Below are 21,463 nucleotides of genomic sequence, written 5' to 3' on the forward strand. Positions count from 1 at the left end.
TGGAGAAGGGGCACTCTGCTCCGCCCGAAATAAACAGCCACACTGGGTTTTAAAGAAAGCATCTTGAAGCATCTTGTGGCATTTGAAACCCTTTAAAAGGGTTTCACCGTGTGCTGTTCCCGCAAAAGACCTTTTGAAAAAGATCTTGTAGGGACAGACTGCTCTGAAAACATTAAATGTCAGCCTCAGAACCGTTTGTTCCTCCTGCTGACACTAGATGTCCTTCTAAGGCCCTTTAAATACCACCCAGAACAGACTTACGGCGGCTGTGTGTGGGTGAGAAATGGCTGTTCGAGACCTCTCAGCCCCTAAAGAGCAGGCGGGTCAATCTGTGGGGTTCCTGCTCCTCTTTCCTTTTTAAAACGGCTTGACCCTGTGCAGCTAAACTAGGTCCCAGTGCTCTGATTGTGTGGGGTTTGGGGGTGTCTTTGGGACCCTTCAGATGTTCTGCACCCCCTTCTCCTTATCCTGGGAGCCCAGGAAGTCCATTAAGGGAGGGCTAAAAGAAAAGCCACTGGCCAGCCTCCCAGATTAAACAATACGAAGAAATAAAGCAAAACCCCAGACGGCCGGGGAGCCTGGCAGGCACCACGTGGGAGACTCCAGGTTGAGGGCTCTTTCACCCATCTCATAATACAAGACCCAGGCTTACACTGAACCGGGAGTCCATCCTGGCTCCTAGCGTGTATTCCTCTGTGAGGGGAAATGTGCGCATGTCACGCCCCCCCCCTGTGCTTGGGGGGCTGGAGGTGCTCCCATCTGCACAGATGCCGACCCCTGTGTGGACAGGCTGGGCCCAGGAGGCCTCTTTTGCCCCAGTTCTGAGAGTTTTCTTCTCTGGGTATTTTTAGAACATGCCGAATGTTCGAGATCACGACGCATCGGTGTACCTCCGTCTCCAAGGCGATGCCCTTTCCGTGGGCGGGTATGAGTCAAATCCAATCTTCTGGGAGGAGGTGAGCGGTGCCCTGAAGTAGTAATAATAATGAAAAACATCTTCCAGGACGGAGGGGGACGGGCCTTGCTTTGAACCCGGAGTTTATTAAAATGGCCACTTCTGTGACCGCAGGTTTGCCACAGAGCAGCAGAACTGAGCCTGCACTGAGGTTGGGATTCAGCCCCGTGGCTTTTGAGAGCCCTCCACGTGGTCTCCGCCAGGGGTGGGCAGAAAGTAGATCTCCAGGTGTTTGAGCTCCAGCTCCCTTAGCGGGGGCTTATGGGCTTTGAAATCCAAAACACCTGGAGGTGTATCTCGCCTTCTCTCCGCCTCTGACCTACACTGCAGGAGTGTTTCCGGGATTCCATTTCTACCCCATCTCTGTTGCTATGAGCAGCAGAAGATCACCAGATGGGTCCTTCGTGTTTGTTTCCTCCTTCCTCCTTCTCTAGGACACCGGAGGAGGGGGACGAGGACGAAGGGACGTAAGACCCAGGGGCCAAAGCCAGCCCTCTGGGGTTCCCCACGTGGGCCCACGCCTTTCCCCTTGACCTCCCATCACTGGGGGGCTTCCTAGCTTCTGTGCCATTTCCCCCTCCCTCCCCCCCCCCATTCTGAAAGGGTGAGAAATGCCTCTCCAAGGCTCCGCTGCTGGCAGGAAGAGCTTGAAGTTCCAATAGGCTAGTGGTTTGGGTATTTTTAGCCCTTGTCCCAGGTTCTGCAGACCTGATCTAGTCTATGTTTCTAGCAGCTTAGTTTGCCCAGAGGGTCTGTTGTCCCCCCAGGCTGCTCTTCTGCAAAAGGGCCTCTCGCCTCTTTCCTGCTTCCTGCATGGCAGTTTCTCCCCACGGGGTGGGTGTGTGGGTGTGGGTGTGTCTTAGATGATTCCTCTGTGTGTGTGTGTGAGAGAGAGAGAGAGAGAGAGCCCGCAAATCCCATCCGCCCGCTATGAGTGCTGCTCGCGCAACGTTGGGCCATTTCCGTTTTTGCCCTTGCAGGTCCTGGACAAATTTGCCTTTGGCCTCTTTGATCTGGATTGGGACGTGTTCACACAGCACATCGAAGGAGCCATCAACCGGGTCCCTGTGCTGGAGAAGACCGGGATTAAATCCACAGTCTGTGGCCCAGGTACGCTTTGGGTCCATAAAAGTATGTCACTGGTGTTTTTTTTGGGGGGGTGTTAAGGGAGGGAGGGGGATGAACCCTTTGCACTTACCCACTGACAATCACTTTAACTCTTGGCCGTTTTGCTCCTTTGGGACAGCGGAGCTCCCACCCTGCCTGTCCTTCATGATATGTGTCGCACACTGTGGGTGGGTCTCTCTCTTGCTCTCCACATCACTGCCAGGTTTCTTAAGATCTTGGATGGAGGAACACCTTGCCCAAAAGATGTACACGTGGCCCTCTAGAGCAGGGTCTCTTTTGCTGTTGCCCCAGGATTATGGAATGCACAGCCTTCCCTTTTAGAAACACCTTTGAACACTGATGCCAAACGAACAATGGAAGCTGGCCACACTTCATAGCCCTAAAGAGGACAGCCTTTGAATGGCTCACCTGGTGGCAGGAGGACTCCAGGAAGAGGGGTGATGGCCACCCATTTGGACGGCTTTAAAAGGGGGTTGGATCAATTCCTGGAGGCAAAGGCTATCAAGGGCTACTAGCCCTGAGGGTTGTGTGCTATCTCCAGTATCGGAGGCAGTAAGCCTGTGTGTTGTTCCTCCCTGGCCGACGGCTGGTCGGCCGCTGTGTGAACAGAGTGCTGGACTAGATGGACCCTTGCTCTGATCCAGCCTCAGGGCTCTTCAGATGTCCTTAAGAGGGGTGCTTTGACTGGCAGACCCTGAAGGTGGCGCCAGAGACCTGTTTCCTTGGAAGCAAAATTCTAGGGAGATTGGAGGATTTCGTTTCTCTTTGCAATTCATGCAAATCTGCTCCCTTCGCAATTCTGAACACTCGTTTTGGAGAAATGCTCACAAGTTCCTGAATTTGCAATTGTTTTTTTTTAAAAAAAAATCCATCATCATCATCATCATCATCATCATAATACACATTTTCACCCTTTGGTCGTGGGGGGGTGGTGGTTTTGTTTTGGGAATTGTGCATTTTTCCCTGTTTGAATGAACTGAAAAACAGGTCAGAATTGGAAATGGGAGTGAGCCAATTCAAAGTGCTTTTTGGGAAATTCAGCACAGCTTGAAAGCGGCTCGTCGTCCCGTCTGCCCAGATAGCGGCGCTGGCTGCTGGACGCGGTGTTAAGAAGGGGGGCATTGGCCAGCGGCCCCTGCTTCATGCAGTGCCTGGGCCCAGCAGGCCCCCGGCGCAAGGAGCGTCCCGTCTCAGGCCCTGTTGCTTCAGAGGAAGACGACTGTTTTGAACGAATGATTTCGAAGGCACGAATAATAACCCCTTAAGTATTTTCAGCTCCATTAGGGGTGGTTTCAGCCAAGCATTGCAGACCTTGAGGCGTCTGAGTCACCTTGCAGAGCTTTGGAAATAATTAGACTAAAGGCAAAAGCAGAAGGGGGGAGTGTTTTGGGTGGTGCCTCCTTCCTGCGCATCCGGGCGGGCTCAGGGGCTGCCGAGGAGACCGGGGCTGCCTGAGGCCCACCTTGGGCCCCTCGGTAGGGATGGGAAGAGCAGCGCTGACGCCTGCCTGCCTCAGAGTCCCGCCTTTTGTGCGTCACCGTCAGGCGTAACTTGGGAGAACCCCAAGGGAGGCCCATGGGCCGAGCCTGGGGAGTCGTAAAAGAGGAGTTCCTGGTCTGGCGTGGCCAGGTGTCCTGTTTTACAGAGGACACTCCTCTGTTCGAAGGAGTCCTCGATTGGATGGACTGCCCAGTCCAAGTCCGATTTAAAGATAGTCCTGAGAATTGTTGCTTAACAGCCGGGCAGCAGAGAGATCCAGCCGCCGGCACACCGGCCTCCCTGCTCACAGCCGTCCACAGAGCCGGCAGGGTTCTATTTAAATCACAGCGGTTATTTCTAAATCCACATCGCTACGTATACATTCGCTTGTGCGGCACATAAATAGCATCAGCAAACGTTATGCAAGTTGTGGCTCCCTTTTGCCCCCTCTTTTCGGGGGATGCATTTCCTCTTTTGGGGAGATCCCCACGGGGACACCCTGCTATTCAAACTGCCGAGGGAGACTTGGGGACCCCTGGAAAGCACAGAGGGCCGTTGCAGGCAGCGGGATTAAGAGTGCGCGCATAGGAACCGAGGAAATGACCCAGACCCACCTTGGTCCCTCTAGCCCAGTATTGCTGGCACTGACTGGCAGCAGCAGCTCTCCAGGATTTCAGGCAGGAGCCTTTCCTCGCCCCCCTCGGAGATGGACTGAACCAGGGACCTTCTGCCTGCGAAGCAGGGGGCAGCTGTAACCTAGCTGTAGCCATAACGCCTACAAACCGATTACGATTCTAGTCCTCATGGTTCTCACAATTAAAGCAGATCAAAGGAAGCTGCCTGATGCCGAGTCAGTCCATCAAGCCCAGTGTTGCCGACACTGACTGGCAGCAGCGCCTCTGCAGGCTTCCAGGCAGGGTTTTTCCCAGCCCTCCTTGGGTGCTCTCCCACTGAGCCGTGGCCCCTGCCCTTATGCATGTTACGTCCTACGCCTGTCTCCTTGGGAATACGTCCCGCTGCATCCCATGGGGCTTCCACCAAGGTAGGATCGCAGCTTTGCTGTACCCGTGACTAAAGGCTGCGTTGCTGGAGCACCGTTTACGGCGCAATCTTTCCATGTTGTTCTCTGTGCTTTAGAGTCCTTCACGGCTGACCACAAGCCGTTGATGGGGGAAGCACCGGAGGTGCGGGGCTTTTTCCTGGGCTGCGGCTTCAACAGCGCTGGTAAGAGGCAAACCTTCCTCCGGAGAGCAAAAGCCACCACTCGAGGAGGGCTGGTTTCACACTGAAGGGCCAGGACCCTTTCCGGATGTCCTCGTTTCACCCAGCCACGTAACATCCGGGTGCACGTGTGTAACGACCAGTGCAGCTTCCAGGGGGCCTTTAGCCAGAGATGGGGGGGCACGTGGCACCTTCGATGCTCTGGCTCTGACGGGGAACAGCTGCTTCTAAAATGGGGAAATGAGCTCAAACGCACACAGCTGGAATTTTCACTCCCGAAAGGCACATTTGTTAGAGAAGAGGACGCATCGCTTGCTTTGCAGATCCACTCGCTCACACCTGTACTAATGAAAGGGGGAAACGGTGTTCTGGGATGGGCTGAGCAGGGGCATCCTGGGGACGATGGTGGAGGAGACGGCCAGATTGGGGAGGAAGCCAGAGTGGGTGCCATTCCCTGCCTTCAGGGAGAGAGGAGCCCAGAGAACGTCCCCTCTGGGTTGGCTGCAAAAGGTGAGAAAGATGCTGTGAGCGCAGACCGGCCACGGGGCTTGTCGCTTAAGTTCCCAGTTTTTAAAGACGGAGGCCGCCTTTCTCGGGCTGCCGAGCAAATGGATCCGTAGGCAAAGGGAGCAATAAGGCGGTTCCCTCAGGAAGCAAGTGGGGAAGCCAAGAACGAACGAATGAATAGGCCAATAGGCAAACCCTGGCCCTGGCCTGGGAAAGGTGGGGTGGGCTGCAGCACAGGAACAGAGGACCCTGCGAGGAAAGACGGACGAGGGACGGTAGCGGAGGCGCCTTCTACTAGGGCAGGACGGCTGGACCTTGGGGGCAGAGGACAGCCTCTCTCCCCCCAAAAATGACCAGCCAGAGAGCGGCAGCCAAAGCAAACCCCGTTGTACTCTTGTAGCCACAGTAGCCAAAAATGCAAAGCTGTCCGGGCGGGGCGCGTCTTTTATTTTATTTTTGATTCAGGGCTGGCAAAGTGTCTGACCCTGCTGTCGCTGACCTGAGCCCTCCTAATGTTTTGAACAGCAACTCCCAGCGGTCCTTACCACCGACCATGTGGGCTGGGGCTGATGGGAGTTGGAGTCCAAAACACCTGGAGGCCACAAGGTGGGTGACACGTCAGGAAGGCAGTGGCAGTGGCTGGGTGTGGACTGGCCATCAGAGGGCTGCCGGGAGGGAACCGTGAGCGGGGTGCTTCACCGCTGAGAAGAGGCACGTGGCCGCCTAGAGCGGGGGTAGGGCAAGGGGGGGCTGCATGAGGACCGTTAAGTCCAGGGGCTGAAGTGGCCGAGCTGCACCCCTGACGCCCGCCTGTCCTTCCCCACAGGGATGATGCTTGGCGGTGGCTGTGGCAAGGAGCTGGCGCACTGGATTGTTCACGGGCATCCCGAGAAGGACATGTACGGCTATGACATTAGGTGAGGAACTTCGCCCTCCTGCTTCCTGAGAGACGCAAGCGGGGAAACAGAGGGGAGGGGGAGGCCTTATCCTGGCACCAGAGGGCCTGAAGGCCCTTTCACTTCCTCTCTTGGGAGGCCTTCCAGTCTGAGATGGTCACCAGCCCACAGGAAGCACCATCAGAAGGACCTCAGAACGGGCCCTTCGGTTGGAGGGGACTTGGGGGGGAGGGGCTGCCTCCCACTAGTGGGTGGAGCTTAAGGCAAAGGGGTGGGGCGAAAACACCAGCCTTCGGAGAGACGTCGTTCGTTCCTTCCCGTCTGTCTCCATTTCATGCCTCTGTGTGTGTGTGTGTGCTTGTGGGGTGTGGAGGAGGCGTGTTTGGGTTTGGATGGAGGCCTGTAGGGATTCTTGGAGAGCAGCCGCCTCCTGCTTGGGAGCGGGGAAGAGGCCCAGCGCCGCCAGAGGCTCTGTCTTCTTATTCATCAGAACAGGACTGTGCCGCTGAACTGGCCGATTCCTTGCTGGCCTTTTTCTGTCGCACGGGCAGAGGCGTGTCCCTCCCAGCCGCCTTTGCAGACGGGCCGTGTTCTTACCGTGTGCTTCGGTCTGGGGAGCGCCGGTGGCTGCTTCCCACCCTGCATATTCGCAGACTTGGGGGTGCTGTGTGAGACGCTGCTGCCCCTGAGCCAAGTCTGGCTTAGCTTGAAGAAATCGGGTTTGTCATTTCTGTGGATCGTTCCTATTTCGGGAGCTTTGGCCCTAACGAGAAGAAAGCCTGTCCTGGGCCAAGCTGTCGTCTTTGTGAAGGACGAATTGTACGTCTGAAGAAGGTGCGATCCTTGCTTCCAAGCTTCCCTTTTTGCTGGGCAAAAGGAGGAGAATCTCAACCCCGTGAGGGGAGCTGACCTTCTCACGGTGAAGAAACACGGCCACGACATTACGCTCGCAATGGCCTAGTTCACACATAACGACAACCCAGAGATGAGTAGGGGTGGTTGTTGAATCGTGTGCGAACTCTGCGGCACTGTGGCTTCACTAGAGGCTGCTAACCAGAGTTCACAACCCAATAACAAACCATGGGTTCTCTTCCGGGGTTGTGTGTGCTTAACAAACCATAGTTAAATTCATACTCGCACATAAGGACAATCCACAATTCAACAACGACCCGTACTCAACCCACACGCTGTACCAACCAGGCCAGTGGGTCCTGCCTCAACCAGCCGAGCCCGATATCAGGGAAAAAAGGGAGGAGAAAACTCCAGATGCTCGAAAAAGGGTTTTAATACAGGCCCAACACATTTATGTATTTATTACATTTGTATACCGCCCCATCTCTGGGTGGTTTACAACAGTTAGCATTTCAGGGAATCTTTCTTCAGGGGTGCTGTAAATAACACATAAAAGAAATGAGAGAATTGGAAAAGGGAAAAGGAAACATAATTAAATGAACTGCAATCTCTTGATGAGCAGAACTACATCAAAATTATACCAAATTGTTAGAAGATTCAAAATATTTAAACTTGTAAGTCAAGAGATTATGATGCCAAAAGAACCTCCGTCATTCTGTAGGAACAATGTAACAATTTCTTACAGAACATTTTAACATTGTAACAATGTAAACCATGTATGCAAAACAAACAGTCTCTAAAAGACAAAACATATAAAAGTACAACAAACCCAAACTTGATTAAGAGGCAAACTCCTTAGGAACAAAACATCCCACAAAGGGTAAGAACTCACACACAAACACACACACACACACACACACACACAATAAAACATGCTGTTTTCAGCAGGGATCGGTTTCGGCATATGCTTTACGTCGTTCATTTCCTACAGAAACATTTTCTTGGCATTATAATCTCTGGTTCAGTCTCTTAGTTTACAGGTTTAAATGTGTTGAGTCTTTTAAAAAATAAATAAAATAAAATATCCTGAAGGCAAATTCAAGAAAAGTAGCGTCTAGGATCAGGAGCACGGCTGACTTGCGACAGTTTCCGAGGGAGGTTGTGGTCTCTCCCACACTGGAGGCCTTCAAGAGGCAGCTGGACAACCATCTGTCAGGGATGCTTGAAGGTGGATTCCTGCATTGAGCAGGGAGATGGACTCGATGGCCTTAGAGGCCCCTTCCAACTCAGCTATTCTATGATGATTCTATGTGTTCTTTTATTTCAAAAGAGGAGCGAAACCCCCAGGAGCAGGAGGCCGGGTCAACCTGGCCGAAGGCTCCCTTCTTGCTACGCCAGCTCCCCTGCCCTGGCTTTTGCCCTTTCTCACGACGTTGGCAAAGGGCTGCCCTCCCTTGCCCCAGCTTTGCATTTAGAAGGAAGCGCCTCAGCTCCGTGGCGGAGCCCCGGCTCTGCAGGCACAAGGCCCCAGGTTCAGCCCCCAGGGAGGGAGTCGTCCTGCCCTGAGCCCTGGGAAGCCACGTGCTGGTCAGGGTGACGCTGAGCCGTGTGCACCAAGGGCCCGGCTCAGCACCAGGCCGCTTCCGATGCTCAGCTCAGTCGGAGAGCCAGGGGAAAGGCCATGGCCATGGGTGCTGGCCTGAAGGCTTTTGCAGCCAGTGAGGAGCAGGTCGCCACGGCTCCTCTGCACGTCGGGTGAGGCGTGGACGAGGGACACTGTTTCACTCCCTCCCTGCTCCCTGGCTCTGGGGTAAAACAGCACACAGGCAGACGCTGCGCAGCTGTGCAGCCGCCCGCTGCCCTTGGAGACCTCGTAAGGAAGCGGCCCCCACGCTCTGTGCCTGCCTGCAGCTCAGCCCCAGAGGCGCAGGGCACATAGAAGTACATTGGGGGCACGTGCCTCCAGGGGGCCCCACCCCTGCCGCCTGCATGGCTTTGCGTCCGTCTTCACCGGTCTTCACGGGGAGAGCACAAACCTCTCCCGCCCTGCTGGGTGTGGAGGCAGAGGGAGGCGTCACCCTAAGGCCAGAGATCCAGGCCGTTCCAGGCTGAAAAGTGCAGCATGTTCCCAGGCTGCCAACATGGAGCCCCTTAGTGCCGACACCTGTCGCCAGGCTCCTTGGGGATCCCGGGCTGAAGGCGCCGCTTCACCTCCGAGGGGGTTGCGTGCCTCTGCCTGAGCACGTCTTGCCATTCGTCTCTGCCAGGGAGTCTGAAATAAAAGTGCCGTCGATCCATCTGCCAAGCTCAGACACCGCAATGGGAAGAAAGGGTCCCTTGCCGAGGTGCGATCCTTGGCTCGGAGGAGGAGGAGGAGGAGGAGGAGAGGGATCCACGTGGGTGCCTGGAGGCAATGCCGCCAGACACCGACAGTAGCGGGCCGGGAACATTCTGGCGAGCAATGTGCTTCCGTGTGGGGCTGGGCGAGGGGGGTCCCTGCGTGTGGCAGCAGCATAATCCCAGGGTTGGAACTGGATGAGGAAAGGAGGCAAGGAGCTGGCTTTGCCCGCTGCAGGAAGCCCTCTGGTTTGCCCTGGGCCTCTGGCGGGAGTAGTACGACTCCCGGCCTGCCTGGGATGTTGCTCCCCTCCCCCCGCTTCAAGGGTAGCGCCTTAGGGGCAACCAAGATGGCTCTCTCTCTACCCCCCCCCTCTCTCTCTCTCTCGGACGAGCTCCCATTTTCTTCTCCTTCTCCAGGAGGTTTCCCCACTCCCTCACCACCAACAACCGCTGGATCCGGGAGCGGAGCCACGAGTCGTACGCAAAGAACTACTCCATCGTCTTCCCGCACGACGAGCCCCTGGCGGGACGCAACATGCGGAGGGACCCACTCTATGAGGTGAGGCCCGCAGCTCATGGGAGGAGCTCTGGGTGGCTCAGGAGGCCTCCTGGGACACAGGGTGCTGGCAGGCAAGAGACGCAGGCGTGGCCTTGGATGCGTTGTATTTCAGGATAGCAGGCTTTGAGCCTGGAGCCGCTTGCCCTGCTGGCTCTAGCTTTTGGAGGCCCCTGGGCAGGGCACCCTCCTCCCTCAGGGAGTCCACCTTCTCCCTGCCATGCCCCCCAGCTGCTCTTCCTCCTCCTCCTCCTCCTCCTCCTCCCCTTTGCTCCCACTCGCTTGCTTGGCAGGCAGAGAGCCGGGGAGCCAGGAGGCCGCGGCGTCTCCTGCTCCTCCTCCTTCTCACCACCTCCGTCACCTCTGGGCCAGAGCGAGAGGCGCCAGGTGGACAAGCAGGCAGTGATGGGGGAGGGCAGGGAGAACAATCCCAGGCTCAGGGTGGACAACATGTGGCCCTCCAGATGTCTGGACCTACAGCTCCTGTGAACCCCCACCATCGCCCGGGCTGCTTGAGACTGACGGAGGTTGCAGCCCAAACGCCAGGGTGCCGGTGTGCCCCCCGCCCCTGGCCTCGAGGGCCCCTCCTGAGGCCAGAATTGCTTTGAAACCCAGCGGCCTGCCTCGTGGCTCTGGGCGTCTGGCTCCTGTGGTCAGGCGCCTTTTAACACCGCCCTTCTCCCCTCCCACCCCCCTCCCCAATTCCCTCGACAGGAGCTCCTGCGTCAGGGCTGCGTCTTCCAGGAGAGACACGGCTGGGAGAGGCCTGGCTGGTTCCACCTGCGGGGCGAGGCGCCGGTAAGCAGCCTGGGCACCCTGGAGGGACCTGTGCTACAGCGGGTTGCCGCCGCCTGTAAAACCACTGGCAAAAAGTGCGCAAACCGGGGCGGGGGGGAGTGTTTGCCAAATGCACGTGTTTGGAAAAACGCATCTGAATTCTCAGCAGAGCTTTTTGCTGAATTTATGGATGGATGCGAGAATGGCCAGAAGCAAACTTGCACTCAGGGGAAAGGAGAAACGGAGCGAAACCGGAATTGAGAGGTTCCCCCATCCTGTATCCTTTGCAGGTTTTGGATTACGACTATTACGGCGCGTACGGCAAGACCCCCCACGGAGACTGTGCCTATAGCCGGTTGCTCTCGGCCGAGTACACGTTTGACTTCCCCCCTCACCACAACGTTGTGAGTAGAGCATGTTCTGAGAACGACGCACGGGCTCAAAACCACGGTCCTGGGACCACGAGCACCACAGGCCCAACTGGGTGGGGAGGAGGGGGCTAGAAGCCCCCAGGTGAAGAGCTCCCCTCCCTCGGGTCCCTCCATGACCCCAGGGCACAAAGGGGGCGGTGTGGCCGGTGCACCCCTCGCTCACTGTGCCCTCTGCCTGGGCTTGAATTCGTAGATCCGGGACGAGTGTTTAACCTGTCGGAACGCGCTGGCTGTGTTTGACATGTCTTACTTTGGCAAGTTTTACCTCGTCGGCCCCGAAGCCAGGAAGGCGGCCGACTGGCTGTTCACGGCGGATGTGAGCAAACCTCCAGGTATCCTGCCCCACCTGGTCACTGCCGGGGGTGGGGGTGGGGGTGGGGGTGGGGGTGGGGGCACCAGCCTGGGCCAGGCACCGGCTTCCCTCCATCCCTTCCTCCCAGGAAATGACAGGTTCGGATCAGACTCCTGCTGTTCAGACTAGGAAGGGTGGGTGGGTTGTGGGTGGGCTTCATTCAGGACCCCTCCCTGATCTGAACCCCGAGGCCAGCCCCGCTCACGCCTTTGGGGACTGGGCACCCCCTTCCTTCCGAGGGTGCTGCGTCTGCCGGAGTGTCCCAGCCAGGAGAGGCCGCTTGGGTGACCGAGCGAGTGGGGAAGGAGCAGGTGGAGCGGCCCGATCCTGCGTGAGAGCCTGGGCCTCGCTCACTTGAGGCATCTTGGGAATGTGTAAAACAGCTTCTTTCCACGCTTCCTCTGGGGCAGAACTCTCTCTGTGTGTGTGTGTGTCTTTCTCTCTCTCTCTCTGTCTCTCTGTCTCTCTGTGTGTGTCTCTCTCTGTCTCTCTCTCTCTGTGTCTCTCTCTCTGTCTCTCTCTCTGTCTCTCTCTCTCTGTCTCTCTCGCTGCCTCCAAGCTGCTCCCTCACCCACTGTATAGCCTTGTTTTAGCTTATTCTTATCTCAGCTAAATGGAGGCAGATTAGCGACGGGGGCAGTTCAGAGGAACCGCGATGGCAGTTTCCTCCCCTGGCCCCTTTGCCCCCCACCCCCACCGCGAATGTTGCTCGTAAGGAGCGACCCCCCCGACCCATTCTGGTCCTTGGGGGCCTCTCCCTCTGTCTCTAGGGGCGACCACTTACACCTGCATGCTCAACCGGCACGGGGGAGTCGAGAGCGACCTCACGGTCAGCCCAATAGAGCCCAGCGCCCAGGACTCCGCACTGGCACCAGCGTTTGAAGGTAAAAAGAAGGAAGGAAAATCCCCTTGGTCCTCGTTGCTTTTAAAGCCACGGAACGGTGGCCGGCAGAGGCGGTCGGCCTCGTCCCTGCAATGCCCTCCTCTGTCTGTTCGCCGTTCGTGATTCCTTTAGACCCTCCCCTCTCCCCCTCCTCAGCCAGAAGGGCTTCCGAAGCAGTCCGTAAAGCAAGGCAGCCCCTGCCCCACAGCCTTACCCTTTAAAAAAGACACGACACACAAGGAAAACCAGAGCCGGAGGGAAGAGGAGGGTTTGTGGAATGACCCCACTGCATTATCTGACCTGGAGGATGCCCCTCACAGAGCAGGTTTGCAGCTTGCAGGGGGCACTGGGCTCCAGCTCTGTTGTTAGAGGCCTCGGGGGCCCAGCATGGTGCCTTTGATCCCCCCCCCCGGGCCACGCTGAGTTGGCCTGCTGTCCCTGTTCCTGGACCGGGGTCGCCTGGGCACAGAGCTCTGTGTTGCGATGCATTGAGCGTGCCGCTGCCCTGGGAGAAGAGGCCTCGGGCACTTCGATGGGAACGCAGCACGGCTGGCAGAATCTTGCACCCCTGACTCACTGGGTGCCCTGGGGAGCCCCTGGGCTCCGGTACAGTGAGGAAATGCAGGCGCTGCCGACTTGGCCACCGTGGCCCCTTGGCAATATCTCCCCCCCCCCCCCGGCTTCCTTCCCAGGGGATGGCTACTACCTTGCTGTCGGAGGGGCCGTGGCACAGCACAACTGGTCCCACATCACCAGCGCTCTGCAGGACGGGACGTTCCGCTGCCGGCTGATTGACCAGTCGGAGGAGCTGGGGATGATCAGCGTCCAGGGGCCCTGCAGGTGAGAGGAACAGAGGGGTGTGTGTGTGTGGGGGGGGTGATGATGGGGATGGACCCGGGGGTGGGGGCTGGTCTTTAGCCCACGCGTGAAGGAACGAGGGTGCTGTCGGCGGGCTTGGCCTAAATAAGAACCGGTGCAGTGTAGCGGTTGGGAGTGTTGGACTGGGACTGAGGAGACCCGAGTTCGAGTCTTTGCTCAGCCATTAAACTCACTGGGTGTCTTTCGGTCTCTCCGTCTAACCTACCTCACAGGGTCGTTGTGAGGATAAAATGGGGGGGTGGGGAGGAGGAGGTCCATGTAAACCACGTTGGGTTCCTTGCAAGAGGGGGGATATAAATGTGATACACAAAAGCTCCTGCATTCAGCATTCCGCCTTTGGTGAACTGCCTGCGGAGGTTAGAAGGTTTTTATCACATTTGGGGGAACGTGTCCGAGGGTGGGCTGGATATCTCTCGTGATGCTGGAGGGGGGCCATGGGGGAGACGTGTGTGGGGTCACCTCTCCCCCTGCGTGTCCCCACCCTCGCCATGTGTGTGTGTGTCTGAGCTCCCAAGAGCACAGCGCCACGCTTTGGACCCCCAAAAAGATGGCGCTGGGGGGGTACGTTGCCAGATGCGTGCCACTCTCCCAGTTAAAAAACAACGTCAGTTTTAAACCATATTAAATGAAACAAAACCCAGGAGGAGGGTCCGGGAGCCCTGGATGGAGCCAGGAGAGGGGTCCGTGGCCCACTGATGCCCACGGGCCGCTCTCTGAAGACCCCCGGGGCCACCACACAGAGAGGGGGGAAAGGCGCCCCTGCTGAGCAAGAGCAGGGCCCTGTAACGGAGCGAGGACAGAGAGCAATTCTGAATCTCTGCATTTTCCTTCCAAGCGGGAGTTTTGGCTCAGAAACGCAGGCTCTGATAGCGGCACCAGAACAGCCGCCTTCCCTCCCCGGCCCAGCTCATCGCCTTTGGGGGGGGGAGGAAGGGGAGGCCGGGGGGGTGATACGCTGGTAGCCCACCTCCCTGTTGTGAAGTCCTTGGAGACGGCAGCCTCCAAAGGACGATGGCCCCCATCCCTGTTCCTGCCCCCTCGAGTTACAGCCCCATGGAGCCCGGCTTGGCCGTGATGGGATGTGTCTCAGGGCTCCAGAGTTCTGTCTCCCCTGGAGGGGGGCTGCGGCTTCTCAGCGCTGCACCTCGACGACACGCAGTTTGACGCCAGGCGGAGCGCTGCGGTGGGGAGTCCAAGAGGGTTTGTGCTCCTGATCCGTGTGGAGGTGTCATTGATTTCCATAATGCTCCCTCTCCCCCCCCGGCACCTTTTCCCGAGGGGGCCGCGTGGGCTTGTCAGCTTGATGCGTGGCGCTGCTGACAGGCCGTGGAGCCCTGGGCCCGCCGAGCGCAGCAACCGGCCGGGCTTCCGAAGATCATCTCAGGCTCTTGTCACTTTTCGGTGTCGGCTAAATCCCCCCCAAATCCAAAAGCTTTTCTGACAGGCTTAGAACAAACAGAGCGCAGGGAGGCAGGAACAGCGGAGGGTTTTGACGTTAGAAAGGGTGGGGGTGGAGCGTTCCCAGGCTCTGAGCTGCGCTCTGACTCAGGGGTGTTGAACCTCTTTCGGTGAAGCTCTCGGGGGCTGCAGCCCACTGGTGGGCTGGGCCAGAGGCAAAAGGGGATGAGGCCAAAAATACAATACAATGAAAAGTCCCAGTTATTTTACCCCTGAACTGGTTGCTGCCAGTGACTGAGCGTCAGAAGAGGCATTGTCACTTTTTAGGAGGGGGGGGAGGAGGGAACACACCAAAGCCAGGAAACCCCCAGCTGATTGGTGGCCGAGGGAAGGGGTGTGTGGCCAGGTGGGGATCCCAGGTGAGCCAGATTTGCCCCGCAAAGCAGAGGCGCCAGGCCTCTGCTTCCCAGCGGCCTTCCTACGGGCAAACAGCCCTGCCAGGCTGTGGCGGCGTGGTGTGTGTGCGCGTGGCTGCGTGGGGCTGGTCCGTGGGCCCCCCTTCCCCTCATCAGGGCTGCTTTCTTTCCCGACAGCCGTGCTGTCCTGCAGGAGGTGCTGGACACGGATCTCAGCGACGAGGCCTTTCCGTTCTCCACGCACAAGCTGGTGAAGGCGGCAGGCTGCACGGTAGGCATCGGCGTGGCCTGCACGGGGCCCCCGTGGACTGTTTCCAGGCTGGGGGAGGGGGGGGTCTTGCCGGGGGCGTCTGCTCTCCCTGTCTCCGCAGAGCTCATGGATGGGGATCGGTTGGGGGTCCCCTTCTTTCTCTCTCTCTCCTTCGCTGCCAAATCCATCAGCCTTTAAGGTGCCATTGGAGTTTGCCGGAGCTCTGGCCGGGAGGTGGACAGATCTTGGTCCTCCGCGTCTCTTCGCCTTCGCCGCTGCGCTTCCAGGGGAGAGAAATGTGGTTTTTTGCCAATGCGGGACGGAGCGGAAAGGAAGAGCCTCGCTTGGCTCGGAGAGACCTTAGTCACGCTACAGGGCCTCACTCAGATGACCCTGCCAGGGGTCAGCCATGACCTCAGCTGTCCGGCGTGCAAACACCACGGACACGGGTCCGAGGAATGAGCGGGACATCCGCGGGCATCGCTTGGCAGGGGTGGGGCGTGTCTGGATGAGGAGCGAGAAAGGGGGCGTCACCGAACCAGGCCACGGGGTCCGGGGAGGGGATTCTCACCGAGTGAAGCCAGCCATTGCGAAAGATCCCGAGAGACGGACGGGGAGCTCTTTCCCTCCGGCAGGACGCGTGCGGGCGCTTCAGGCAACCGCTTCCTCTCACCGTAGGGCGCGGGATGGTCCCTTCTTGGTCAGAGATTTCCTGGAAGGCAGCAGGCGGGGGACCTCCCACATGCCGTTGGACTGCAGCCCCCATCATCCCCATGGCAACGTAGCCAACGGTGAGGCATGATGGGGTTTGCAGTCCAAAAGCCTCTGGAGGCCCTCACGCCGCTCCCCACCGCTACTTTTGCGATAAAAGACTTTCTGGAATTCCAGCCACGTTTCTGCAGGATTTTCCAGGCCCAGGTGCAGCTTTCTGGGATGTGGCGCCGGAGGGCCAAAGGCCCCCTGGGAAACCCTCGGTCGCATCACGCGCCCCGCAAACGGAAAGAAGGGGAGGTTTACTGTCAGGACGAGCTGCAGCCGTTCTGCCTGCCACAAAGCTGTTAAAGAGAAAGGGGAGATAGGGAGCAGGCCGTAAGAGCCGGTGGGCTGAGCAGGTGCGAACGGGGCACGTGCAGAGCTCCAGAGGCACGTCTAGAGCCATAAAAGGGGCTGCAGTCGGCCGCCCTTCGTGGAGGAGCGATTGATTGCCTCAGCAACAATAGAGCGGAAAATAGAACAGGTTTTGTGGGTTTATTTTGGGGCTTCTTGAACAATAGCAGCGCTCACCGGGAGCTGTCGCGGTGCCGGTGGTGGTGCAGCAGTGCATGGAAGGTTGATGATGTGCACAGATGTGCAGGGCTCAGTGGGAAGCTGCTGCGGTCGGGTGGGGGGCCGGGGAGGGGTGGGGGGGGGCTCTGGAGGCGGCATCACGGGGGCCAGGTGGAGTGGCTGCCCGAGGCAGTGCGGCGGCTTTGGCCACTGCTGCGCTGGGCGTGGACGGAGGAAGCCGCTCTGCAGGGTGGCGTCAGTTCTATCTGTGCGTGCCCAGGGCAACCTGCGGCTGACGACGGGGGTGAGGAGGTGTCCTGGGGGGGGGGGGGTGAGGGGAGGGGCTCATGGAGGGCATCTTGCCCCTGGCACCCCGAAACCCCGAGCCGGCGTTGCTTCTCTGCTTACCCAGCTCTGCCTTGCAGCCACTCTCTGTCTTCGTTGCAGGGCAGAGACCCTTTGAGCTGGATTGGACTCGCGTTCTCCCGCGTGGAACGAGGCAGCCGTTCCAGGGAGCGGGGTGGGGGTGGGTGGGGGAGAAGAGCAGGCACCCAGTTCAACTCCCGGGCAGCCGTAGCAGAGCACCAGGCTCCCCATTCTGCGCCCACCTTCATGCTTGCTAAGCTCCAGGCTCCCCATTCTGCCCCCGTCCCCCTTTCTGGGCTGCTCACTCGGCTGGCACCTGAGGCTCAGGGAGGGCCCTGCGGCTCCTGCTTGCCCCTTTTTGCAGGACCAGCGAGGGCAGCTGTTCTCTGGGCTTGTTGGGACGGGCTCCCTTCTGGTCGAGAAGGCAGTGGCAGGTGCGCCACGTGGGGCCCTGGGGCCCTCTGGAACTGCAGGGGCGGCTTCGTGTGGCCGGTGCCAGCTCAACTGAGCCGTAGATCGCGCTGGCTTCGCTCTAGGCCCGGATTCTGGTCTGGCGGACCACGGTTCCTGCCTCTGGCCCCTATCCACGGACCCTGTAGGATGCCCGAGGGGAAAAGGGCGCCGTGCTCTGGTTGGGTTTTTGGAGTAGGTGGGAAAGCTGCTGCATGCCGGAGGCTACGTGTGGGGCTGGCGAGGAGATGGGGCAGGGGCGGATCTGTCCCAAATCCACCCGCTCTCCCTGCCAGGCGTCAGCCGTGTGGAGCTGCGGGGGCCAAGCCAGGCTGGTCACAGACCCTCCCTGCCGCGGCTTTGCTTTGCTTCCTGCTCTTAATAAATGGGTTTGAGTCGTTTTCTTCTCGCATTTGGGCCATGAATATTTCATCTGGCTAATCTAGATTAATGTGTGGTGTCATGTTAAGTGAGCATCTCCACAGGAGGCTCAGGATGAGCTGAGGTGACAGCGCCAATCCTTCCAGCGCTTGTAGACGAGGGATTGTCATGTCACATATACATATAGATATAGGGGTGTGTGTGTGTGTGTGTGTATGAGTTAGTCGAGGGCCGGCATTGTACCGGTGTAACTGTCAGTATGCTTTTGCGTTCCAGAAGCTTTGTGGGTCATGGAGGCTGTGAAATAAACCTGCTAGTTTAAAATCCGGGGGGGGGGGGATGCGGTTCACTGGAGGCGCAACGGACGCAGCGAGGCAGGCTGTGCACTGGCCTGTGGCGGCCTTCATTGCCTGCCCTACTGCACCAGCCGGAGCCCTCTGGAAACGCAGCCTCTCGGGTCTCCATCAGTGGCCGACCCTCTCTTGAGACTGGCCTGAGCCAGGCAGTGGGAACACCAGAGAGAACCGGGGGGGGGGGGTCTGAAGCCCCTCCTGGCTGTGCTTGAGAAATGCCAGAGAGCCTCCTGCAAGCGCCTTCGTTTGCCTATTTCCCGCCTCAAGAACAGCGTCTGGCCGTGACCTCTCCAGCGGCCTGCGCCAGGAGTCAGGCAGGCCCTCCGAAAGCTCAAGGCAAGGTTCCCTTTTCCCACAAAGAAGCCTGGGTTTCTAGACGGCTTTCTCGGCCCTTTCCCACGCTGCATTAGATGACTACGTTGTGCCATATTTATTCAGGGCGAGTCCTACTGATGTAAGAAGGGCGAGCGAGGGCGGTGAGCGCCATTTCAGAATGCTGCCGGTCTGCCCTAATCTCTGGGTTGGAGAAGACCTTTGGGAGCCTGGGCAAGACTCCCCAGAGAGGAATCCAGCTTTCAACTCACCCACCCACCCACGCCACTGAGGGATTCCTGGCCTCCTCCCTCCATGGCTTGGGAGCCCAGGAAGATGCCACAGCCAGAGCCGGGCCCTTGGTCTGCCGAGCCCAGAAGTGCCGCCGGCACGGCCTGGCAGCAGAGGCTCTCCAGGGCTTCAGGCAAGAGTTTCCCCAGGGATCAAGCTGGGGGTCTCCTGCCTGCAAAGCGAGGGCTCTGCCACTCCTTCCACGTCCTGCCTCCCCAATCTCTTCTGCCCAGGGGAGGGCAAGGGCCCCCCCGGCCTTCCCTCCTCACCCGATCCTTCCCTGCTCTCTTGCTTCGCCTGCCAGGTCCGGGCCATGCGGCTGTCGTTCGTGGGGGAGATGGGTTGGGAGCTTCACGTGCCCAAGGAGCATTGCGTCCGGGTCTACCGGTCGGTCATGAAGGCCGGAGCCGAGCACGGCATCGCCAACGCCGGCTACAGGGCCATCGACTCGCTCAGCATCGAGAAAGGTGGGCTGGATCCGACTTGTTGTAAATAAAGAAGTAAGCGTTTATTCCTAAAATGTGAATACATTTTGAAAGGCTGCATGGGCATTTCAGAGAAACACTCACAATTATGGACCATCACTACAAAAATATTATAAAAATACATTGATAACTAAAAATAACAGAAGTGAAAGAACAGTACGGAACAGCAGAATAAAACATTTTGGACCACCGCTCCAGACACCAGCTCCGACACGTGGAGCAGCCAGAATTTAAAATTAACCTGCCCTTTTAAACGAAAAAGCAGATTGAAATTAAAAATAGCCTTTCGGGCGCACTCGCCACCGCAGAGTCCTCAGCTAGAGTGGGCAGGTCTTCCCGCGTGAGATTCCTCCTTGGACTCCGGCTTCAGACATCCCTGGAATCCTGCTTGTATTCCTGACTCATCTGCCTGGATAAGGCGGGATAATCCCTTCTCTCTGGAAGTTGTGATGCCCGACACTTTGGATCTTCTTCGCGGCCACATGCCCGGTCTGTGCCAATGGATCTCAGACAAGGGCAGCCATGTCTAGGGGGTGGGGTGGGGTTCCTCAAGAGCCAGAGGAGCAGGGAGGAAAGTCAAAAGTTGGGCCAGAACCACGGCTACATTTGTTGTCATGTTTTGGGCCCACAAATGGCAGCAACCTTCCACAGGTGACCCTGTGCCCTTCTCTCTGTTCCCCAAGGCCCTGGCACACCTGGGCTGCCTCCTTACTCCCTCCACTGTAGCTGCCACCAGGGAGCAAACCTGTCACTGGGATTCATGTTCCCTCTCTTAGAAATATGAGCTTTGAGTACTCAAAACAAACACTTCCAATAACAGTTTCACAATTCTTTTTTTGGAACAGATTAAAATTTGTGCCAGAGGGGAAAGAAAACAGCTCTTTCTGCGTTTCTGCAGCCCTCACCCTTCTCCCACCTGCTCAGCAGAGCCAGGGTGCCCAGCTATGTCTGGCTGGGGCTCAGTCCCTGGACAAATCCATAACCCTATAACCCTGTCAGGTTACCGGCACTGGCACGCGGACCTCCGCTCCGACGACAGCCCCCTAGAAGCCGGCCTGGCCTTCACGTGCAAGCTCAAGTCGGACATCCCTTTCCTCGGACGGGAAGCCACGGAGGCCCGGAAAGCAGCTGGAATATCCCGCCGCCTGGTCTGCTTCACCATCGACGAGTGAGTAGCGAGCGGCAGGCGGACGGGCGTCCCTTTTGCCCAGGTTGTCTGACGGGGCTCACGTTGTCCTTCATCCCTCGAAGGGCTCCCTGGACGCTGAAGCTCATTTGCTCCCATTCAGTGTCCCCTGCAGATTCTGATGTCAGATAGATACCCTGCAGATACTTGCAGAAAATTTGGTGTGCTGCTATTTTTGATTTCAGGGTTTGAGATTTGGCTGTATTTGACTGTTGAGACATCACGGTATTTATTTATTTATTTAAAATATTTATATCCTGCCCTTTATCATTAAGATCTCAGAGCGTCCTTTAGGGTTGGGGTTGGCATGCGGCGGTATTTAATTTCTGACAATCCGTCACGCCTATTTATCATGGACGGTCTTTGATAGCTGAGGTGCAGCAGTATTTAGGAGCTGACTGAAATCTCACATTTGAAGCCGGCCAAAACGATCCTGAGATGCCAACATCATGCCAATATGTTACGTGAACCGCCCAGAGAGCTTCGGCTATGGAGCGGAATATAAATGCAATAAACAGTAATAATAGCAATCACTTGGCTTCTGAGGCCAAGATTTCACATTCAAGATGTGAAGTGGCAAATGGTTCGGTGTCTGCTTGCAAATGTTTGGTTCGGCTGAACTCTTTGCTCTTTCTACCCACCTCCTGTGCTTGTAGCAAGGCTGGTTTGCAGCACGAACTCTGGCTTCGCCGAGGCTGGGCCACCATCTCACACACGCACGCACGCCCCAGGGCGACCCAGCTGTTTTCTCTCTGTGTATGTATGTGTTGTTTCTTTAGGAAGGTGCCCCTCTTTGGCCTGGAAGCCATCTGGAGGAACAACCGGGCTGTGGGGCACATCCGCAGGGCAGACTTCGGACACGCTATTAATAAAACGGTTGCCTACGGGTACATCCACGACCCTGAAGGAGGGCCGGTGAGTGTGGGACCCTGCCCGGGACGGGACGGGGGAACGCGGAGAACACGGTTTTCAAGGCGTAAAATGCTTTTCAGGGACGCGTTGAAATGTAATGTTTGAAAACAACTGCGATGCGTTCAACGGTGTCCAGGGAGC

At 57.7% G+C, this 21,463-nt stretch overlaps 1 protein-coding gene across 1 annotated transcript in view; it reads left to right on the forward strand.

The window, feature by feature from the left end:
- Positions 1-21,463, forward strand: part of SARDH (sarcosine dehydrogenase) — a 30,613-nt gene that overhangs the window by 6,292 nt on the left and 2,858 nt on the right. The window contains exons 8-21 of the mRNA XM_063144428.1: positions 852-956; positions 1,936-2,065; positions 4,700-4,786; positions 6,117-6,207; positions 9,796-9,937; positions 10,649-10,732; positions 11,002-11,115; positions 11,336-11,474; positions 12,265-12,378; positions 13,070-13,217; positions 15,248-15,341; positions 19,044-19,206; positions 20,224-20,392; positions 21,190-21,325. Coding sequence (XP_063000498.1) covers positions 852-956; positions 1,936-2,065; positions 4,700-4,786; positions 6,117-6,207; positions 9,796-9,937; positions 10,649-10,732; positions 11,002-11,115; positions 11,336-11,474; positions 12,265-12,378; positions 13,070-13,217; positions 15,248-15,341; positions 19,044-19,206; positions 20,224-20,392; positions 21,190-21,325 — 1,716 coding nt within the window. The remainder of the gene's footprint in view (positions 1-851; positions 957-1,935; positions 2,066-4,699; positions 4,787-6,116; positions 6,208-9,795; positions 9,938-10,648; positions 10,733-11,001; positions 11,116-11,335; positions 11,475-12,264; positions 12,379-13,069; positions 13,218-15,247; positions 15,342-19,043; positions 19,207-20,223; positions 20,393-21,189; positions 21,326-21,463) is intronic.

This window comes from Elgaria multicarinata, chromosome 19 (assembly GCF_023053635.1).
Source record: "Elgaria multicarinata webbii isolate HBS135686 ecotype San Diego chromosome 19, rElgMul1.1.pri, whole genome shotgun sequence".
Lineage (NCBI taxonomy): Eukaryota > Metazoa > Chordata > Lepidosauria > Squamata > Anguidae > Elgaria > Elgaria multicarinata.